General features: G+C 36.6%; 1 protein-coding gene across 3 annotated transcripts in view; it reads right to left on the reverse strand.

Annotated features, from left to right (window-relative positions):
• Positions 1-23,944, reverse strand: part of DMXL2 (Dmx like 2) — a 146,461-nt gene that overhangs the window by 71,695 nt on the left and 50,822 nt on the right. For all 3 annotated transcript variants that reach the window (XM_087427218.1, XM_087427215.1, XM_087427225.1), the window contains exons 7-13: positions 15,767-15,945; positions 13,830-14,013; positions 10,865-11,039; positions 7,277-7,516; positions 6,507-6,778; positions 5,172-5,868; positions 4,703-4,824 (exon numbers count right to left, since the gene is read on the reverse strand). In XM_087427218.1, the coding sequence (XP_087283344.1) occupies positions 4,703-4,824; positions 5,172-5,868; positions 6,507-6,778; positions 7,277-7,516; positions 10,865-11,039; positions 13,830-14,013; positions 15,767-15,945 (1,869 nt within the window). The remainder of the gene's footprint in view (positions 1-4,702; positions 4,825-5,171; positions 5,869-6,506; positions 6,779-7,276; positions 7,517-10,864; positions 11,040-13,829; positions 14,014-15,766; positions 15,946-23,944) is intronic.

Genomic DNA, 23,944 nt, shown 5'->3' on the forward strand with positions numbered 1-23,944 from the left:
GGGTTGAAGTGTCCCCCAAAAATTCATGCCCACCCAGAATCTTTGAATGTAAACTTTTTTGGAAATAAGATATTTGCAGATATAATCAATTTAAGATACAGTCATACTGGATTAGGGTGGGTGCTAAATCGAATGTCAGATGTCCTTATAAGAGGAGAGGACATACAGAGACATTCAGAGAGAAGAAAGCCATGCGAAGACAGAGGCAGAGACTAGAGTGTTGCAGCTTCAAGTCTAGGAACACTAAGGATTGCCAGGAGCCACCAGAAGTTAGGAAGAAGCCAGAAAGTATCTTCTCCTAGAGCCTTCAGAAAGAGCGTGGCCCTGCCAACAACTTAATTTCAGACTAAATGTATATGCAAACAAATGGACAAATTAACAATTATAATTGGAGACCTCAACACCCTTCTCACAACAATAGAGAGACCTAGCAGAAAATTAGCAAAGATTTGAAGAACTCAATATTCATCAATCAAATCAAGACCTAATTGACAGTTATAGGACACCCCACCCAACAACAGTAGAATATATTCTTTTCAGGTGCCATGGAATATATACTAAGATAGACCATGTCTGGGGCCATAAAACAAACCTCAATAAACTTAAAACGACTGACATCATAGAGTGTGTTCTCCTACTACACTGGAATGAATCAGAAATCAGTAACAGAATGATAACAGGAAAATCTATGAACACTTGGAAACTAAACAACACACTTCTAAATAACCCATGGATCAAAGAAGAATTCTCAAGGAAAAAATCAAAAAATATAGTGAACTGAATGAAAACAAAAATACTACTTATCAAAATGCCAAAGCAGTGCTGAGGGGGAAATTTATAGCACTAAATGCACACATTAGAAAATAAGAAAACTTTCAAATCGAGAATCTAACCTCCTATCTCATGAAACCTAGAAAAAGAAGAACCAAAAAAAACAGCAAGCAGAAGGAAGGAAATAATAAAGATAAGATGAAAACAAAAACAAAGAGCTCAATGAAACAAAGAGCTAGTTCTTTGAAAACATCAATAAAATTAAAAACTTCTAACAACACTGAAAAGAAAAAAAGAGGGAAGACACTAATTACCATGTTGATAGCACGTACCCCTCACATAACGTGATGAAAAGGGTACTTCACATCTGTGGTATCCCTTCCCAAAAACTCACACCTCCAGTCTCACCATAAGAAAAATAGCAGACAAACCCAAATCAAGAAAAAAACTCTATAAAATATCTGACCAGTACTACTTAAAACTGTCAAGGTCATGAGAAAAAAACTGAAGAAGAAAACTGAGAAATTCTCCCAGATGACAGGAGATTATGGAGACATGACGACTAAATATAACGCGGTTTTCTGGATGAGATCCCGGAACACAAAAAGGACATTAGTGGAAAAGTGAGTTAAGTCTTAATCAAGTCTGGAGTTTAATGAATCATATCATACCAATGACGGTTTCTTAGTTGTGACAAACGTGTTCTAGTAATATAAGATGTTAACAATAGGGGAAACTGGCTGTGGGTATGTGGGACCTCTATACTAAATTTGCACCTTTTCTATAAATCTAAAACTACTCTAAGATTAAGTTTATTTTAAAAATTAACTAAATCGGGCCGGCCCCGTGGCTTAGCGGTTAAGTGTGCGTGCTCTGCTGCTGGCGGCCCGGGGTTCGGATCCTGGGCGCGCACCGATGCACCACTTCTCCGGCTGTGCTGAGGCCGCGTCCCACACACAGCAACTAGAAGGATGTGCAACTATGACATACAACTATCTACTGGGGCTTTGGGGGAAAAAAAAGGAGGAGGATTGGCAATAGATGTTAGCTCAGAGCCAGTCTTCCTCAGCAAAAAAAAGAGGAGGATTAGCATGGATGTTAGCTCAGGGCTGATCTTCCTCACAAAAAAAAAAAAATTAACTGAATCATTGAATAATTATTGTTTTCAGAGTACAGAGATAAGGGAAAAGATAAGCTCATTAACAGATACTGATGGCTTAATGTTAATAAAGATCCAGAAAATAAAGAACTCCTAATTCCCACTTTGTCTCTGGTCTTCTATTTCAAGAATTTAGCTTGCAAAAGTAGAATAAACCAAAAATTTTCTACAATGAATAAGTATTACTTTTTAACTTTAAAAAATTAATGGAAAAAGAGCCAGCCCGGTGGCGCAAGCAGTTAAGTGCGCGAGCTCCGCTGCGGTGGCCCGGGGTTCGCCGGTTCGGATGCCGGGCGCACACCAAGGCACCGCTTGTCAGGCCATGCTGTGGCGGCGTCCCATACACAGTGGAGGAGGATGGGCACAGATGTTAGCTCAGGGCCGTCTTCCTCAGCGAAAAAAGAGGAGGATTGGCAGATGTTAGCACAGGGCTGATCTCCTCACAAAAGAAAAATTAATGGAAATGGGAGGTTTAAGAAAAAAAGTACATTAGTAAGGGCAGAGTAGAAGAGCAAGATAAATAAATTGCACGAATGTGTCTAACTGCTCTTAAACGTGTTTATATTTTCTGGAAAAATAATGCCCAGGTTATTGGGAAATTTTGCAAATGAGATCAATGAACCACAGAGGACATTTCTGAGAAATCATGGGGAATGCCACAGCCAAAAGACCAAAAGCAGGCAAATGTTCCAATTTCAAAAAGCAAAACAACATACTTCTGTAAGCCAGACTGTAGAGCTTGCTGCCTGTTTAGTACAACGTTTTAGTCATCAAGAGATATCAGGGTATATACATACATTCAACCTACTATAGATTAAAACCATTAGCTCATACAAATCCGACTTCCTTTTTTGACTGCAGAAGATTTGGCAGATGGTATATTTTATTTCCGCAAAGTACATGACAAGCTGTCTCATGGAAATCCTTTGTGCAAGCTGAAGAAGTATTCCAGACAATAAAAATGGAGCAAATCCTGTTTAACATTTTTATAATAGATGAAGTATAGAAACAATATTCATCAAATAGGCTGGTGATATAAGTCATGAAGAAATAACACAAAAAACAGAATCTGGATTCAAAAAGACAGTAAAAGGCTGTGCTGGTAAGTCAAGCCTAGCAATATGAAGTGTAATAGGAAGAACAGGCCTACATTTGGGCCCTAAACTCAAATGCACAAATACAGGATGGCATACTGGCAACAAAAGACTTTGCAATATTTAATTGAGAGTTAGCTCAGTATGAATCAATTACATACAAAGAATGTGGCGTGACTGCCAAAACATAATTGTGTCTAATGAGAGAGGCCATAATACTGCTGTATTCTAGTGATCCTACACTGCCCAGAGTACAGACAAACTGAAACCTGCCAAGGAGACTAACCAGGGTCAAAGGCAAAACAGAGAAATTTATGGGCAGAGGGGGAACAGGTTTGGCCCGAGGAAAAAAGTTTCAGGGGTTACAAGATAACCGTCCTCAAATATATGAGGTGCTCTCATAGTCAAGGAATATTAGACTTATTCTAAATGGAACTAGGGCTAACAAGCAGAATTTAAGGAACACAAATTTAACTTCAATATAATAGTGAGGGTAATTCAAAGACAGAATGAGCTGCATTCAGAGTTGAGCTCCCCTCCTTGGAGGCCAGATGATAAATTGGCAGGAATGTGGTAGAGGGGAATGAAAAGCATCAGATGGCTGGTTAGACTAGGTGACCTTTAAAGTATCTTCAACTCTATAATTTTAAGATGCTACTTTTCTAAACTTTCTCTATGCCAAACCTTTGTCTCCAGTCCAACTGCTTTTCTCAGTATCTGGAACAAGCCTTATTTATAAACGTACTTTCCTGTATCCACACTTTCAGTCATTCTCTCACTTAGCAAAGACAAAGGATTTGTCTAAGTCTTATCCATCCATCAAAAACGAACCCAAATACTGTCCTTAATAAAGACTTCTACGCCTAACCTAATCTGATATCTCTCTCCTCTGAATTATGAACTACTTCTAGTACCATCTGGCAATTAATTACGTACTACCCACAGACACCTCTTCTTCTGTCTTCAACTGTTATTTAACCTTTTATTAATAATTTCTCTCCTCAACTAAATTAAAAGCTCCTTAAAGGCAGACACTGAAACTTATACTCTGTATCCCCTACACATACTGCGGCACAAATAGTGCTCAAAAATAGTCTTTGGTTTTCAATATTGCAAACATTTTTATTAGAATAGTTGTTTTATAAAAAAGGCATGTTTTTATAGGTCAATGGAAAATTCACTATTCAAATCTGAATATTAACTAATATACATGACTTCCAGTTCATACACAGCCACTACCAGAGTGAGATACTGCCACTCACTGATAACGTAGTCTAACCGCAGGATCTTTTTAAATGGTTGATCAAGCTCAGAAAAGTTCAAATTTTCCAACCTAAACATAGAGCTTGATAAAGCTGGCTAAAAACCTTTTTTTGAGCAAAGAAAGATTAATAGAACCAAACTAGAGAATGAAAAACGCCAAGAAGAAATCACGATATTTTAGGAAAAAAACATCATATTTATTTATTTAAACGTAAAATGTATTGATGTGTGATGTGTAGACCATAATTTTGTTTCATGTACCTTGGAACACAAATTAAGGAAAAACAAAATTTGTGATATAGATTCCAGAACATATGCTCACTCCCTAAACACCAACCAACAAAAATCCTAGACAAAATAAAAAGAAAATTCCTTATCACCTCAGATATATTAATAAAGACTAGGAAATACTTACCGAAGATTCTGGATCTGACAGTTCATCCAATAATTTCCTTGCATCTACTACAGCTTGATAGAGTCTCAGATTTTTGCCATCAGAAGCAACGAAGCAAGCACTTGCAGAATTGCAATATGTGCCTGAGGAAGTAAATGCTTTGCATTATAATATATAGTTTATTTTTATTACTGGCTAAAGCACGAGAAACAAATATTCACACTTTTCTTTTTAGGCATAACCATGGTCCAGAATCATAATTAAACAGATGCTATTAATGGATATAAAATTATTAACAAAAAATTTCAATAGAAAATAGGTTATGAGAGGGAAAAGATTAAAAATAAACTTCCAGAAATTTTAAACATAAGTCTGGTGCCTACATTCTGAATATGTATTAAAAATTCTAATAATTACAAATATAAACTATTTTGTGTATAAATAACAGTTGAAAGCTCTTATTAATTTCACAATTAAAATGAACACTTACCAAGACAATAACTGGGAATAAGAGTGGGAAGCCAAGCAACATTAGAGAAGGCTGAAGTATGTAAAGAGTTAATTCGAGCCAATTCTGACACTCCTCCAGTGTACGACAAAGGTCCTATTGGGTCTACACGCCATAGAATAAGTTCACTGTAGATTGCATTTGGGTCATGAAATGTACGCGTCGCTGCATTTCTTAGAGCTTGTTTCGAGGAACCTTTTATATGTCTTACAGGATCCATTAATCTACTTGATTTATTGTCTGAGTCCCACTGACAATCTGATTCAGGAGTCAACAGAGCATTATGATGAGATGATGTCAACAACAGTGGTAAAACTGAGTGACATGCCAGGTCATTGAGGTGAAATCGATGCCCACAATATCTGAACTTGTGAGATACAGTTAGAACAGTGGTAAAGGCAGACTTATCAGCAAAAGTGACTGCCCACTGATTTAGAGACCCGTCTATGTGTTTAGAGACCATCATCACTGTGGGAGCTAAAATGTTCATATTGGTACTGTGTGACCCAGAGAGTGGCTGTGACCTGTGAGGACTGCCTACAGCCATCATCTCTTGGTGTGACAGAGGGTGGTGAGAATCTTTCGTAGCATTTATACAAGCATACATCATGATGTTTTTACTAAGAGAGCTTGCATCACCAGACGGAAATGCAACAGGAATCCGAGAAGAAAAAGAAACCTGAAAAACACAATTAAATGATTCAGTCTAAGAAGTTTGACTCCTCTCAAAAAGTCTTCCAAAAATACTTCTATTTTCAAAATGTCAGATCTCAGCTTCCCAGCACAAAATATCATTTTCAACCTCTTTATGGTCTAATCCCTTTCCCCTCTATTTATGTAATATCATATCTCTATTCATAGCCTAAGAGAAGACTAAAGAAAAAAAAGTTTCAAGTGCCTTGCTTTTACATCTAAATGACCACAACCACAAATCTAAACAGAAATAAAGTTCAGAAAGATAACAGATAAAGGTAGCTTGATTTAGTTAACAAAACCCAGGAACAGAGGGCTCATCCTCAGTCCCATTTTTTAGGGTAGTTTCTTAAGTTTATTCAAAATATTGTGAATTCCCAGAAAAAAACCAACATGCATATATTCAAATATTCAGTACTGCATTTCAAAGCAAAAATCATTTTACTTTGAATTAACCAGGTTTATAAAATTTGTGGTCATTGATCCCCTTTGTTAGCAAGGATAAGTATTCTTTTCTCAGTTGCTTATCAAATACAAAATCTTTGAGCATTTCTGAAAACCTGCTAAATCTCAAAAGCATTTTTTTTAAAGAAATGTAATAATTGCTTCATCAGTAAAATATACCTGAACTTGTCTAAATATTCCAGGATTATATTCATCCAAATACTTTACATGCCACACTAGAAAGGTACCATCTACAGGGTGTATAGTAAAAAGCATGTCAGGATTCTTATTCCACTCAGTCAGCAGCATTTCAATCTTCCGATCAAGCAGGACTGTAGGCAGTGGCATTGGTGCACTACATCGTGCAAAGGTTCTAGGGCTTCCCTCTCTTTCTCCATCTTCATGTTCTGATGATCCTGTACCTGCTTCAGATTCTCTATCCAGGGATAATTCTGAATCAGAAAACAAATTGATCAGTACATACTAATTTATCAGTACATGCTAATAATAATATAAAGATTCATTTACACACTAGACTATCAATATATATCACACTATCTTTAGAAACAATAAATCCCTTTTCCAATTTATGGCCAGGAAAAAAAAAACAAAGAAAGAAACTATTTTCAGATCTGAACTGAAAATTACTAGATTTCTCACTTTTAGATAAACCAAAATTTCATTCACATTAGCATTATTACACCATTAGCAAAACCTGTTCCCCCAAAAAGGACAGGGCTTCCAAAGTAATACATTACTCAAACCAGTATGTTACAACAAAGCATACTGAGTTAGATGGTAGATGGTCTGTAGTAGATGGTCAGTAAATATTTGTGGAATGAATGGAAAAGTAAAAAAGAAGGAGAACGAGAAGGATACCACAAACTAAAGTGCTATCACAAAAAGTTATTAACTTGAAAAAAAGAAAAATCTGAACATAGGATACTAACCATGGTCTAGTTTCATATGTAAACCCCTCTCTCTTTCCTCCTGTGAATGTTCCTCATCTTCTCTATCTGCATCGTCACTTGCATGATCTACCTGCTTTTCAGAAAGTTTTCGTAATTGCTGCATAAATATTTCAGTAGATGATGTAAAATGAAATTCCTTGTTGTTTAACCAATGAACCACAAAGCCCCCGTTTCCATCATCAATGTTAAATACAGTGCCAACCAAGACATTTGGAATATCTATAGAAACAAAAAAGATAAGATTTCCACATGAATTTTTAATGTCTTTAAAAATATTACAAGTGCTTATAAAGACTAATTCTATACTTAGACAGAAAAGGTGCTAAATAACAAGTCACCATAACTCTAGCAGGATTTGTAAAAACTTTAATTGAACAATAAATGTAAATATTAAGAACTAATGGCACAGACTTACATGGAACTAAATTCCTAATTTAAAAACCAAACACACTAAATGCACAAACCTTTTTTTTTTTTTTTTTGGTGAGGAAGATTGGCCTTGGGCTAACATCTGTTGCCAATCTTCCTCTTTTTGCTGAGAAAAATTAGCCCTAATCTAACATCTGTGCCCATCTTCCTCTATTTTTTGTATGTGGGACAACGCCACAGCATGGCTTGATGAGCGGTGCCTTGGATGAGCGGATCCAAACCTGTGAACCCCAGGCCACCAAAGCGGAGTGTGTGAACTTAATCACTACGCCACTGGGCCGGCCCCAAAATGCCCAAACCTTTATTGAATCCTGGTTTGGGGATGGGGGAATAGAAAGATAAAATAGAATAGCAACTACAAAAGACATTTTTGAGATAAGCGAAGAAATTTAAATTTAAATATGAACTGGATATTAGAGATTATGGAATTACTTCTAATTTTCTTAGGTATGATAATGATATTGTGATTATGTAAGAGAATTTCCTTATTCTTAGGAGATACTTGTTAAAGTATGTAAGGGTGATGTGTCATGATGTGTGTAACTTACTTGGAAAAGATTAAGAAAAAATTTCACTCACACACATGCCCACACACACATACATACATATATGCGTATATAGAGAGAGAATAAAGCAACCATGGCAAGATGTTAGCAATTATCGGATCAAAATGGAGGAAATGAGTCTTCACTGTACTATTCTTCCAACTTTTCTGAATGCTTGAAACTTTCCTAAAAAGTCGGGAAAAAAATAACATCAAGAAAGAACACAAGAAGGCAGGCAAAACTCTAAGTATAGCAGATTTTCTCCATTTGGGGTAACTGAAATTCATGATATAGATTAGGTCATGTAAAGCAGTATAACAAAAAATCAATCTCCTTAATCCCAATTCATATTATAAATAATCCATTCAACAGAAAGAAAAAGGAAAAAAATATATATTATCTTCTGCAAAAAGAAGTGAAGTCTAAAAATAAAATGCCCAGGATATTCTAGTAGTGTTCTATTAATAAATATCTATGTTAAATAAAGCTCCAAGGGGGCAGCCCCATGGCCTAGTGGTTAAGTTTGGTGCTCTCTGCTTCGGCAGCCCAGGTTCAGTTCCTGGGCGCAGACCTACACCACTCATCGGTGGCCGTGCTGTGGCAGCGACCCACATACAAAATAGAGGAAGACTGGCACAGATGTTAGCTCAGGGCGAATCTTCCTCAGCAAAAAAAAAATGAAATAAAAATGAAGCTCCAAGCTGTTCTTTCCTTACAATTCCTGGATAACAGTCCTGGTTTTCTGATAAAAATGAAACAAATCCTATAAAATGGGATTTGTAAATCAACAATCCTATAAAACAGTACATCCTCTACATACCTATATAGTATTCTTGCTAAAAACATTTAACCTAAATCTTATCACGAACAAATATTCAAACTGCAAGACATTCTAAAAGATAATTAAGAGAGAATTTTTTTGAGACTGAGAGACTTTTTGATAACTGAGAGACAGACTATTCTAAATTAGAGGAGTTCAAAGAGAAATGACAATCCAATGCATAAAAAAAGAATCTATATTTTACTATCAACTATATATTAGATGATATTACTTTATTCATGTTTCTTGCAAGTGATAACAGTATTGTGGTTATGGAGGCAAATCCTCTTTTTATTAGAAGACACATCTTGAAATATTTAGGTACTGTCAAAAAATATTTAGGGGATGAAGGATAATGTCAGTGACAACTTTACTACCAAATGGCTCAGCCAAAAATAAGGGAGAAGGGAGCAAAGACATACATATATGGGCAGAAGAGGGAGAATAAAAGCACGGGGAGAAGCACCTTAAAGACCACCCTTTTGAAACTGTATTTACTGAATATAATCTTTACATAAACAAACATTTAAAAATAAAATCCTCTGCACTCTAAAGCAAGACTTCGTTTTTTCTTTTTTTTTTTTGTGAGGAAGATCAGCCCTCAGCTAACATCTGCCAATCCTCCTCTTTTTGCTGAGGAAGATTGGCCCTGGGCTAATATCCGTGCCCATCTTCCTCCACTTTATATGGGACGCCGCCACAGCACGGCCTGACAAGCGGTGCATCAGTGCGCATCCAGGCCGCCAGCAGTGGAGCACGCACACTTAACCGCTACGCCATGGGGCCGGCCCTGCAATAGACTTCCATTTCAATAAAACATGACTATAACTTTATAGTTCTACCAGCAATGTAATATGAAATTTATAGGCCCTCTCATATGTTTTTCATGCAGAAAGAAAGCAACGCCCTTAAAGAAAAGTTTTCAAATACACTTTTGCCAACACTGAACCTGCCTCAAAATACTTCTCAACCACATGGGAGGAAAAGAGCAAAACAAAAACATCAAGGATAAAAAATTTTTTTTTAAGGATTAATTTTTTTTTTCCCTGAGGAAGATTAGCCCTGAGCTAATACCTGTTGCCAATCCTCTTCTTTTTTGCTGAGGAAGACTGGTTGTGGGCTAACATCTATGCCCATCTTCCTCTACTTTATGTGGGACACCTGCCACAGCATGGCTTGATGAGTGGTGCATAGGTCTGTGCCTGGGATCTGGACCCGCGAACCCCAGGCCGCCAGAAGCAGAGCACACAAACTTAACTACCACGCCACCAGGCTGGCCCTGAAAACATCAAGGTTAGAAGAAAAGAATATCTTTCCCTAAGTGTAGGACAAGAAAGTCTCTGAGAGTAGAAAACAAGATATGAAATACAAGGAAAACGATGCAAAAATATATTTAGATAAAGTTATAAAGAAGAGTTAAGAAAGAACAGTGAAAATAACAAAAGGGAGAGAAATCACACTAATTAACCAGGCTGCCACTACTTGTGACCCCAGGTTCAACTAAAGCTCTAATTTACTTAGAACTCTCGCTATAGCCTAGACAAACAAAGCTGCTCGAAAATACTTATTTGAATATAATAAGAGAACCATATAGTCTCAATCTAAGAAACGCTACTTTATATTATATTCTTATTCCAATTAAGAAGTATTCTGAAAGGAAACATGGAATATTAACATAAAATAAAAAAATAGGTTATAAAAGTAGTCCCATTTTCCTATTTATTTACCTTATTTCGGTATATCTATAAGAAACGAAACTTCACTATCCTTTACCTGTGGCAGGATTGATGCTCGCTGCAATGTGAAAATGACACAGTGCATTTGCCTGGTGCGAGATGTGTCTTTGAACTTCATGCGTTGCCATCTGGTCAGGCGTTAATTCGGTATGAGTTACAAGAACAGAAGTCCTCCTTTGTCCTTTTCTTAAATTTTTCAAATGGTGTATTGTCTAAAATAGAAAAATCATTGCTAAATCCAACTCTGGAAAGTCTAATAAATGCCAATCAACATACTTTAGATCATTAAGGATTTCATGATTTTCCCCTCTGTAAAACCTGACCATTTTAAAGTAGAACTACAGTAGAACAATTCTGAATATATTCTCCATAGTTTTTGTAAATTTTATGGTTCAATGCACAAGTAGTTGCTCAAAAATTCTTATTAGTATTATCTACAGAAACCCCTATTAAGATTAGGAATCCAAATTCCAGTTTTTTCAGGATACCCCAGTTCTGAGACAAAATTTACTTTACTTATGACTATAAGAGTGAAAAAATAAAATAAAATTCCCAAATCTTCCTACCAGGAGGAAGAATATTTCTCCCTAAAATTCTCACTTAGAACTGGACAGCTAAATAATCTATGATCTCTATTATAAATAAGAAAAGAGGGTTAAAAAATACAGAATAACAAGGGGAACTTAGTTAAAAGTAGCCAGGAAAGACCTCATGAAAGTGTTGACCTATGGGATTTGTTTAAATTGCGATGTGTCTATATGATAAAAATTCTCTGCTAGCATACTCGACCATCTGAACCATTCTGACATGGGGCCATGTCATTCTCAGCATCTTTCCTCCACACCATCACCCCACCCCACAGTACTTCCTCATCCTGTCACTTAACCCACCCCTAATACCATGCTTTCTAATAATTTCCCATTCTTTTCCTTTGTTCCTCACATTCAATGAAATAAAACATAGCATCCTCTCAATTCTTTCTCCATTAAAGTAACACATCTGGTCCTTCCTTTCTACTTCCATAGCCCTAATCCCTTTTCATGTGGAAAATAGTATCAGTTCCACGGTGTGTCCTCTGCCTCTGGTCTCCCTACTATGGAGTTGCTTATTTCTTTGATAACAGGGTTAACATGTGTATTAGAGACCTCCTGCTCCACACTGCCTATCAAATTATTTTCACTTGATTTTTGACATTTATCATTATTTTACATTAGATTGGCAAGGCTGGTATAATACTAGCTGGTTATTTTCTTCTAGGAACAAAATTATAATATATGTAGAATTATATAGACCTGGCAGTTACGAGTTTCCTAGGAAAGGATGTCAGAACGCAAAATAGCTCATAAGGTAGACAATTAGGCTTTTTCTCTTAAAAACAACTTTAACATTATTAATTAATAACATTTTTAAAGGTAGCAAAAATTTCTCAAATCATTGATTACATATTTTTACTTATATTTTTGCTTTTATTTATGTAGCAGTTAGTAATTCTATTTAACAAACACTTGAAAAGCAATATATAAGGTACCACGGAGGATCAAAGATGTCTAACAGCTCTTAGTCTCCAAAAGCTCGTATGTAATTTAAAGATAAAATGTTATATAATTATATATAAACGACTGTAAACATCTAGCAAATTAAATACATTGTCTCACTAAATTTCAATCAATATCAAAACAAAACATAACTTTATTCTGACTTCTGCTTTTAATTTCATTTATGCTTTAAATGTTGGAAAAAAAGGTATAAATAGTGCCCAATCACAGATAGTATCAGAGCAGGCCTACTTATAAACTTTTAATGACTACATCCTTAGCCTGTCAAACTCCAAAAATATTTCTGCTTACTAAAACAGCAATGCCATTTTGGCTACACAACCATTAAACTGTTAATGTAAATGTATAATGTGAAAGTATAATTAGTAATGTGGAGAGATGTTGTAAAATATTATTGCATAATATGATCTCAATCTTGTAAATAAAGAAAAAATACACATACACACGTTAACTGGAATAGTTGGATTATAAATTGCACTTTTTTTTTCTTTTTCCTAAGCTAATTTTAGAATAAGCATATATTCTTTATGTAATAATAACAGTCACACAAAAAATCAAGAAAATTAGTAATCCAGGTTTACTATAATAAATTTCTGGTAATTTTCTTTTTTTTTTAATTTTTATTTATTTATTTATTTTTCCCACAAAGCCCCAGTAGACAGTTGTATGTCATAGCTGCACATCCTTCTAGCTGCTGCATGTGGGACGCAGCCTCAGCACGGCCGGAGAAATGGTGCCTCGGTGCGCGCCCGGGATCCGAACCCGGGCCGCCAGCAGCGGAGGGCACGCACTTAACCGCTAAGCCACAGGGCCGGCCCTCTGGTAATTTTCAATAATGTATTCATCTCATTTCATTCCCTAATCATAATAGACAGAACAGATTACACTATATTATAATCTGATTTCTTAGAAAGCACTTTTATTTTGTACATATTGTATTTAAAAATTGGAAAAATTATTTCATTTTCAAAATATTAAACCATGGAAATTGTAAAGCAATTATATAAGTTCACTTGTGTCTAATATCTTAACAGTATTTTTATTCACAAGGATTAAAATAGTCATTTTTAATTAGAACAATAAAAGTAAATTTTAATCCTCATAAAATAAAAGCGAAATATTTTTAATTACAACTAATTTCAAGGACTTTTACATGTTTTACTAATCAAAGCTGCTTACTCCTACAGATTTTCACGTTTGACATGCAAAATGAAAGAATTAAAATTATATTCTTTACCTAGACTATATGTCTGAGATCATTACTACCTGGATTTGGCTTCGAAGTGGCATAAAATGAGCAGTCTTACAAGCATAAAATAAGTGTGAATTCTTTGCTATTAATTTCATCATTTCATGTACCATGTGCACTATCTGCATCTTAGCCTATGAATTCCCCCCACATTCACATATCTTCAAAATTCATTTACCATTTAAACAACATAGTACCTCAAGAGCATGCTGTATTCTGTCTTTGTGTCTTCCAGCATGAGTAAGGTTGCTGGCAGTGCTGGAAGTGGTAGTCTCACATATCTGCTCACCCAAAAGACAGTCTTCCGGTAATACGGTTTCTGCCCAGAGCCGGCAGACACCATCATGGCATGAAGTTAATAACACATTACAGACAGAACCTCTAATGACAAAGAGAAATAAACAAAAGTCACTATGAATATCAATGCCATCAATTAATTAAAGGCTATTAATATTTGGTTCTTCATGTATAAAGATGACATTAGTGCAAAACTAACAGTATGATCTATGTGAAGTTATTTTTACTATAACGGTAATGGATTTCCACTGACTACTTCACACTCTCACCAAACCCCATTTATTATCTGCTCATACCTGCAAGGTGGCAGGCGAGACATAGGGCTGCAATCAGTTACCATAAATTAGGAACCACCTAACTGTCCCTGACATTCACTTTAATTCATTAAAATCATACCTTGAACAGCTAAGCTAAATGACAGTACAGTAGGCTTCCAATTTCTTTAGAAATTACACTGTATGGAGAAAGAGTGGCCAATCAAAGAGCTTGAAATCACATACAGTATTGCTGTGAACATCGTAAAAACTAGGAAATGGTTTTGACAAAGGAAACAGAAATCAACACCAGATTACACAAGTGCTGCTTGAAAACCAGGCTCTGGAGGAATATTAGCATCCTCTAAACAAAACAAACTAAACAGCAAAAGAAAACCCAATCACTGCAAATTACAGAATGACCATAATAAAAGATCATTAAATGTAGTTAAACTATGGCTTATGACAGTAGTTGCATCATTTCGCATCATCCCTCTTATAATCTAAACAGTAACAAACAGGTAAACAAATGAGGATCTTCATATAAAACTTTAAGGAGAATATAATTTCAAACTATAGATCAATTTCCATTAAGTTAAAATAAGCAAAAAAGTCACAGCATCAAGCAGCTAAAGTGACTTAACTGCTCATTATGAAAAACCAAAAAAATCATTCTCCCTTTCAAAAAATGCCTACATAGAATCTGACAGCGAAAGGCAAAGTGTTTTGCAAATGTTTTCAATAGATGCAAATAACTTAAGCAGAATAAACCTTTTATTTAGATTCCAAAAATGTATAAATTCCCCATGTTATCCTTCACTGATCACCTCTATAATGTGTGCTACATTTCCCATCAGGCGTAAACAGTTCTCAGATATATTTAGCAGATGAAATAATTCTCCCTCAAGAATGAATACAGATTTCCAAGCAAGATTTTTTAGCACTGCATATGTAATACAGGAATCATTTGTATGAGCTGTTTTGTAGTTTGTTTAATCCTCTAAATACTTCTAAGAGACGCTGTAACAATGAGGAAAAACTTATAATAATAAATCCTTTGAGAAGCTTCTGTTGATTGCCCTAAGATAAGAAAAACCTGGTCACTTTATTCACTGTATATGACATGCTTTGCCACTGAGTGTATCACTGACAGTTTATTACTATGTTTTATTTTCCCTCATCGTGTGCTTTCCTGTTACTTGCAAACATTTCCTTCCTAGAATCTTCTACTACCGCTGCTACTACTAACAGTACCAGCTAACACTGCCTGAGCACACATCATGTGTAAAGGCCTGCACTAAGCACTCACATGCCTGACACAATTTAGTCTCACCACAACTCTCTGAGGTGGGTACTACTACCCTCATTCTACAGAGAGAAAAAGTGAGGCTTAGAGAGCTTACGAAATCAAGTCAAAAGCTCACGAAGCTAGTAACCACAGCAGGATATGAATTCAGGCAGCTGACACCCAGAGCCTATGCTCTTAGTCGCCCCATGTCAATGCAGTAAAAAGACCTTTGTTTTCATTATTTTTATAAACATACACGCATACAAACTGACGTTACATAATACATTTGTCTAACCTGGGCATATACTTGCTAGTTTTACGCCACGAAAAACCTGTCACAGCTCGGGGATGTGCCAAGTAAACAAAGGAAAATTGGGTAGACGCCTGTCTTCTTTTCACTTCGTGATGATCCTGAGGTATAATTGACGACTTCCAACCAGTCATAGGATACCATACTTTCAAAAGACAATCATCCTGCAAAAATATATAGGTCAATATAAAATAAAATTTGTACATACACAATTCAAAAATCTAAGTGGTTTGAAGAAGCTTTAAAAATTAAGCTATACATAAAAACTAACATGTGACCTATATATAATACAAACCAAATCTAAAATGATGTTTATTACTCTAAAGAATACTATTCTTAAAAAATAAATGGGGGTCAGCGTGGTGGCGCAAGCGGTTGAGTGCGCGTGTTCTGCTGTGGTGGCCCAGGGTTCGCCGGTTCGGATCCCGGGCACGCACCGACACACTGCTTGGCAAGCCATGCTGTGGCGGCGTCCCATATAAAGTGGAGGAAGATGGGCATGGATGTTAGCCCAGGGCCAGTCTTCCTCAGCAAAAAAAGAGGAGGATTGGCAGATGTTAGCAGAGGGCTGATCTCCTCACAAAAAAAATAAAAATAAAAAATAAATGGACAGGGCCGGTCCCATGGCTTGGCGGTTGAGTGCGCGCGCTCCGCTGCTGGCGGCCTGGGTTTGGATCCCGGGCGCGCACTGACACACCGCTTCTCCACGCACCGCTTCTCCGGCCATGCTGAGGCCATGACCCACATGCAGCAACTAGAAGGATGTGCAGCTATGACATACAACTATCTACTGGGGCTTTGGGGGGAAAAAAAATAAATAAAATCTTAAAAAATAATAATAATAAAAATAAAAAAATAAATGGACAGTTTGTTCATTGTCCATCTGCTCTGCATGATGGTGGTTTTCAAATACAGATAGATGCCAAATTCCCCCACTTAAATATACATGGGTTACTGTAGAGAAAAGATTCTGAGACCAGATGCCAGACCCTCGGATAAGATAAGAAAGGATAAGAAAGACCCCATGTTATCAGTCACTGTTATCATCCTTTCCTTTCTGAAGAGATCTGCAAGGGTGAAACAAACCCCTTTTAAATATGAACTGCTTCTTACTCTAAGTCAGGAATCATCAAACTTTTCCTATAAAGGGCCAGACAGCAAGAAAGTTAGGCTTTGTGGACCACACAGCCTCTGACAACCCTTTAAAAATGTAAAAACCATTCTCAGCTCATGGACCATAGTTTTCTGTTTCCTACTCTAAACGATGAGAAGGCATTTAAGCAGTTGTCAGGAACCACGTCTACACCCACTTAAGATATTTACAGGTATAACAATAGGCACTGACTTTATCATTTCACTTAGTCCTAACAATTTTGTTGAAGGCCTAAACAATTGTATATTATTTAACAGAAACCATCTACTTCATAGTGCTTTATCCTCAATGGTGAAAAGTACACTAAGGGAAATAGTGTGTTATCATTTATGCAAAAGTCTCAATCTCTAAGAAACAATGAGATCATGCATTCCAGAAAAGGGTACATAGGTCCAAATATTTTCCTCGGGGCTAGACAAACACTTCTGTTTTTTTCCATCTTTGTACTCATTCTCAATTTATCTGCATAATGTATGTTTCCACTAATGTCTCATTTATTTGGATATTTGAATTATGCAGCAAATCTCTTTATGTGCTTAGTCTGAGACAACCACTTAACAATGTACCTGCTGCTTTCCTCCAAGCACCTTTTTCACCTTAGCAACATTTTCATGTAAGCAAATTTACTGTACAATCTATGGCAGTGGTTTCAGACTACGCACCATAAAAACCCTAGAAGTCCCCTCAGGGCCCCTCAGAAGTCATAAAGGAAAGGCAGAGATCCTCCATAAGCAGGTGGCATTCTAGCCCCTTCTCCATTCCCACCAGCCTCCCCCTTAAATGAAGCAGCTCCACTTTCACCTGTTAATGCCTAAAACTCTAAAACCACACAGAATTAAATTAGAAATCATTAACAGAAACATAGCTGGAAAAGTCCCAAATATTTAGAAACTAAACAAAACACTTCTAAATTACAAGGGAAATTTTAAAATATGTTGAATTGAATGAAAAGGAAAGCAAAACATCAAAATTTGGGGTTGCAGCTACATTAGCGCTTGGAAGGAAATGCATAGCTTTAAATGCTTTTATCAGAAGGGAAGAAAGGTCTCAAGTAAATGGTCTAAGCTTCTAGCTGAATCATCAAGTAGAAGAGGGCAAAGTGAATCCATGGTAAACAGACGTAAGGAAAAGCAAATCAATGAAATAAAACATACAAAATTTAGAAAAATCAGTGAATCCAAAAGCTAATTTTTGAAAAGATCAATAAAAGATAATTATCTAGAGTGACCAAAAATATTTAGAGAGAAAACACAAATTACCATTATCAAGAATAAAAGAGGGGACATGACTACAGATCCTACAAACAGTAAAAGAATAATGAGGGAATATTATGAACAATTTTATCCCAATAAATTCAATGATTTAGGTTAAATGGACAAATTCCTTGAAAGACAATTTTTGAAAATTGACAAAGGAAGAAAAAGAAAACCTGAATAGCTCTATATCTACTAAAGATGTTGAATACATAATTTAAAATCTTCTTATCAAAAAAAAAACCCTAAAACTACAACTAAAACTCTAGGCCCAGGTGGCTTCATTGATGAATTTTACCAAACATTTAAGGAAGAAATAGCACTAATCCTACACAAATCGTTTCAGAAAATTGTGGAAAAGAATTCATTGTATAAGATCAGTACTATTACCCAGACACCAAAACCAAAGACATAAGAAAATTATAAATGAATATCTTTCATGAACATAGATTCAACCATCTTTAATATATTATTAGCAAACCTAATCCAGCAGTATATTCAGTATATAAATCATGACCAAGTGGAGTTTATCCCTGCAAAGTGGGTTTAACACTTAGAAAATCAATCACTATAACTCACCATACTAACAGAATGAAAAGAAAACTCATATAATTATCTCAATATATGCAAAAAAAGCATTTGACAAAAGTCAATATTAATTCACAAGGGAAAAAAAAAAGCTCTCAGCAAACTAGGAATAGAAGGGAACATTCTCAACCAAATCAAGTACATCTACAATAAACCTACAATTTATATCATATCTAATGGTGAAAGACTAAATGCTTTTCCCACAAAATTGGGAGCAATACAAGGATGTCTGTTCTCATCAATTCTATTCAACATCGAACTAGATGTCCTGGTACCTGAGATAAGTTGAGTAAGGGAAAAAATAAAAGGCATATAGATTAGAAAGGAAGAAGTAAAATTGTCTTTATTAACAAAATCCTAAAGAATCTATTAAAAAAAATTAAAAACCTGTTAGAACTGTAAGCAAGGTCATAAGACTAAAGATCAAAATTCAAGGGCCAGACCTGTGGCCTAGTGGTTAAGTTCGGCGCACTCCACTTCAACGGTCCAGGTTTGGTTCCTAGGAGCAGACCTACACCACTCATTGGCGGCCATGCTGTGGTGGCAACCCACATACGAAATAGAGGAAGATTGGCACAGATGTTAGCTCAGGGCGAATCTTCCTCAGCAAAAAAAGACACTTAAAAATAAAAAGGCAAGTCGCAGACTGGGAGAAACATCTGCACTGCATTTATCTTTCAATTGTACTAGAATATACATGGAACTCTTACAACTCAATAACAGGGTGAAAACCAAACCAATTTTTTTAAAATGGGCAAAAGATGAATAAACACTTTACAAAAGAAATTATATGAATAGCCAATAAGCACACGTTCAACATCATTAGAAGTCAGGGAAATGCACATTAAAACCACAATAAGACACCACTAGACGACTAGAAGAATGGCTAATATTACAAAGGCTGACAATACCAAATGTTGGCAAGAAAGTAGAGCAACTGAAACTATTCAGTTGCTGGTGGGCACGCAAAATGGTGCAGGTTTGGGGGGCCAACCCTTTGGCGTGGTGGTTAAGGTCAGCGCGCTCCACTTCAGCATCCCGGGTTCTCGGGTTTGGATCCCGGGCACAGACCTACACCACTCGTCAGCCATGCTGTGGCAGCGACCCACATACAAAACAGAGGAAGACTGGCACTGATGTTAGCTCAGGGCAACTCTTCCTCACCTAAAAAAAAAAAAAAAAAAAAAAAAAAAACACCAGTACAAGTTTGGAAAGGGTTTTGACACTTTTTTGTAAAGAACCATATGACCTACCAATTCCACTCCTAGGTATTTTTTACCCATGAGAAGTGAAAACAAATGCCTACACAAAGACTTGCAAATGAATGGTTACATTCATTTAGGTTCATTTTAGACTAAAACTCCAAATAATCCAAACATCCATCAACAGGTGAATGGATAAACAAATTGTGATACATCCATATAATAGAATACAACTCAGCAATAAAAAGAACAAACTACTGATGCACACAAGAACATGGGTGAATCAAAAACATTACGCCAAGTGCAAGAAGCCAGACACAAGAGTATATACTATACTATTTCATTTATCTGAAACTCTAGGGAAGACACATCAACAGTGCTAGAAAGCAGAGCAGCTATTATCTGCAACTAGGGGTAGGAGTGAGGATTAATTGGGAAGAGGTAAAAGGAAACCTTCTGAGATGACAGAAATGTCCCAGAACTTGATGGGGGTGGTGATTACATGGGTCTATAAATCTGTCAAGACTCAATGAACTACAGACTTAAAATATACATTTTATTTTAATTATACTTCAATAAAGTTAATTATAAAAAGGAAATAACAGGACAAGATTTATGTACAAGGATGTTCATTTTTTTGTGTGTGTGTGTGAGATCAGCCCTGTGCTAACATCTACCAATCCTCCTCTTTTTTTTTTGCTGAGGAAGACTGGCCCTGGGCTAACATCTGTGCCCATCTTCCACCACTTTATATGGGATGCCACCACAGCATGGCTTGCCAAGCAGTGCGTCGGTGTGCACCCGGGATCCAAACCGGCTAACCCCAGGCCACCTCAGCGGAGCCCGCGCACTTAACCACTTGCGTCACCGGGCCGGCCCCCACAAGGATGTTCATTTTTAACAGCAACAGAAAAAATTTAGAACCACTTGATGTTCGCTAATAGCTGTCTGGTTAAGTTAAATTATGGTACCCTCATTCATAGAATGGAAAATTTTGTCACCTTTAAAAAGAATACAGGTATCTGTGTATTGACATAGCAGTCTAGCTATGATAGATAATCAGTGAAGACATCAGCTTAAAGAATATGATGTCACTTGAGTATGTGTGTTACATGCGCACACACACGTCTGTGTGGTGTACAAAGGCATCAAAAAGTTAGAAAGAATATATATTAAATAGAAAACAGTGGCCACTTTTTTATTGGGGGTAGGGTTATTTGGCAGGGGATTTCCATTTTCTCTGCATGTTTTTTATAATGAATACATATTACGTTAAAAAATGTAAAGATGTTTCCATTTTAAAGGGGGGAAAAAAGATTGATAAGCCAATCTTTAAATAACCAAAACAGTGAATCTAGGCATAAACAGTCTCAAGAGGAGGAAAAGCTTGTGGGAACAGTCTGTAGCCTTCTCCTTCCCTTCCTGCCAAAGCCACTGTCCTCAAAAATTCTTATGCCAGCCCTTAGAAAGCCCAGTTTTTTTCCTCAAAAGGGTAATCCTCTATTAAGGAAAAATGTTTTTGAAGAAAACAGAATATTTTAAATCACTTTCAAATTTTACAGAGTAACTGTTATAAAAAGTGTTCAGATATAAACTTTACCAACATAAACAGAATTTAAATAAACATTTAGCAAGCAAACTGAAAAAAACAATTCTTGAGCTGAAGATCTAATCAGGTATGTTTTGTGGGGGGAAAAGACTCTTTAATAAGTAAGACTTTACTTTAAGCTCAGATAAAAAGTTTTTTTAACTTTAAAATATTTTTGTAACTTAAGCCCAAATACTTGGGCTTAAAAAGCCCAAGAAAAATTTACCACACATAAAAAATAGATCTTACCAGCAAAAGTGCTCAATGAACTGAAATATTAAAAATCCTGAAGGTAACTGGATTTGAGTCCCACAACAAGTGAACTGAAATCCTGTCATATGTAGCAGAGGCGGTGGAAAACGCCTTCTAGTGGTAGATCACACAGTTACCATCTGTTTCATCATGTCAGACAAACTTGGCTTTATTAACAGAAGCAGAACAGATTGTGGGAGGAAAAAATGCCAATATTACAAAGTTAGTTTCTGTTCTTTTTATCAAGAGTATCTTAATTAGATATGACATCGTCTCAAAAGTGTGAGGAAATAAGCTTTTTAAATCCATGACACATTTTATTAACCTCCAAAAGATCTTTACCAGTAAGGCATTCTTATCTTTCCAAAAGAATTATGAAACACTTAGCTCTTAGGAGAATTGAATACAAGAAGCTTAGGGAAACATGACTAACACAAAGAAAAAAAAAAAAACTCAATAATCAATTGCTAAGGCTGTGTGCAATAAAAATTCAAAGAAAGAAGATATTAGGCATTATGGAGCATAAAAACAGAACCATCTCTGAGGAGCTTAAAATCTAGCTGCCCCACTTAAGAGGATGTGCTCCTTAGTCTTATTACTTTTAGCTTTTTTTGTGTGTGTGTGAGGAAGATCAGCCCTGAGCTAACATCCATGCTAATCCTCCTCTTTTTGCTGAGGAAGACTGGCTCTGAGCTAACATCTATTGCCAATCCTCCTCCTTTTTTTCCCCAAAGCCCCAGTAGATAGTTGTATGTCATAGTTGCACATCCTTCTAGTTGCTGTATGTGGGACGCGGCCTCAGCATGGCCGGAGAAGCGGTGCGTTGGTGCGCGCCGGGATCCGAACCTGGGCCACCAGTAGCGGAGCGCGCGCACTTAACCGCTAAGCCACGGGGCCGGCCCCTTATTACTTAGCTTTGTTTGAAGCACAAAGGCATCTTTCAGATGCATGAGGGATGAGAGTTCAAATATTCAGAAGATGTTCAGACAGTGAATACTGATCATCTCACATGGGTCATTAATAGTTTTTAAAGTAACAAGTGATCCTGTCAAAAGACCATATATCCTAAAATAGTCTCCAAGTTCAGCCAGTTGTGACACACAGCTGAGGCAAACATCACACACTGGGTAAGCAAAGGGAGATAATCAGAAATATTAAGAATATATGAGGGAAATCAACTACAGAAAGAGAAGAATCTAGAAAATAAACAATCCTTTGTAAGTTTTTTAACAGTTCATTTGTCTCATTTAGGGAGTGGTAGGCATCCCGTAATTTGTATCAATGTTCTATTCTTAATTCAATCCTATGACATGTATTTCAGTATATTTCATAAGAACTAATTATCATACTACATTTGATCATGTCCAGATACAGATTTATTAAAGGGCCAAATTTCACTCTGAGCAAATTCAATGGCTTTCAGACCATTTCAGACTTAAAAACAAAATTAGTCTGTAACATACAGATGGATAATGATGTGCTACTAACTGCCTGTATACTACAGAATGGTCACATGACTCATTCAAACAACCAATATTTATTGAATGCTAGCACTATCTGAACTGCGAGGATACAGTTGAGGCAGTGGAGGAGACAGAGACAATAAAATATATTTCCTACTTGCAAACAGCTTATACTCTAGAAAGGAAGACAACAGAAAATAAGGATACAAATCGTTTTAATTATAATTATGATAAGTGCTACACTGAGAAGCATACTATGAGAGTATTTAATTGGGAGATTTGACCTTGTCTGAGAGGTCAGAGGTTTCCTTTAAAAAGTGGTATTTAAGGGGCCAGCCCTGTGGCTTAGCGGTTAAGAGCGCACGCTCCGCTGCTGGCAGCCCGGGCCCGGATCCCGGGGGCGCACCGACACACCGCTTGTCCGGCCATGCTGAGGCCGCGTCCCACATACAGCAACTAAGAAGGATGTGCAGCTATGACACACAACTATCTACTGGGGCTTTGGGGGAAAAAAATAAATAAATAAAAATTATTAAAAAATGGGGCCAGCCCGATGGCATAGTGGTTAAATTTGAGCTCTCTGCTTCGGCGGCCCAGAGTTCACAGGTTTGGATTCCAGGCAGGGACCTAAACACCGTTCATCAAGCCGTGCTGTGGTGGCATC

This window comes from Ceratotherium simum, chromosome 3 (assembly GCF_057802395.1).
Source record: "Ceratotherium simum simum isolate JZ-2026a chromosome 3, ASM5780239v1, whole genome shotgun sequence".
Lineage (NCBI taxonomy): Eukaryota > Metazoa > Chordata > Mammalia > Perissodactyla > Rhinocerotidae > Ceratotherium > Ceratotherium simum.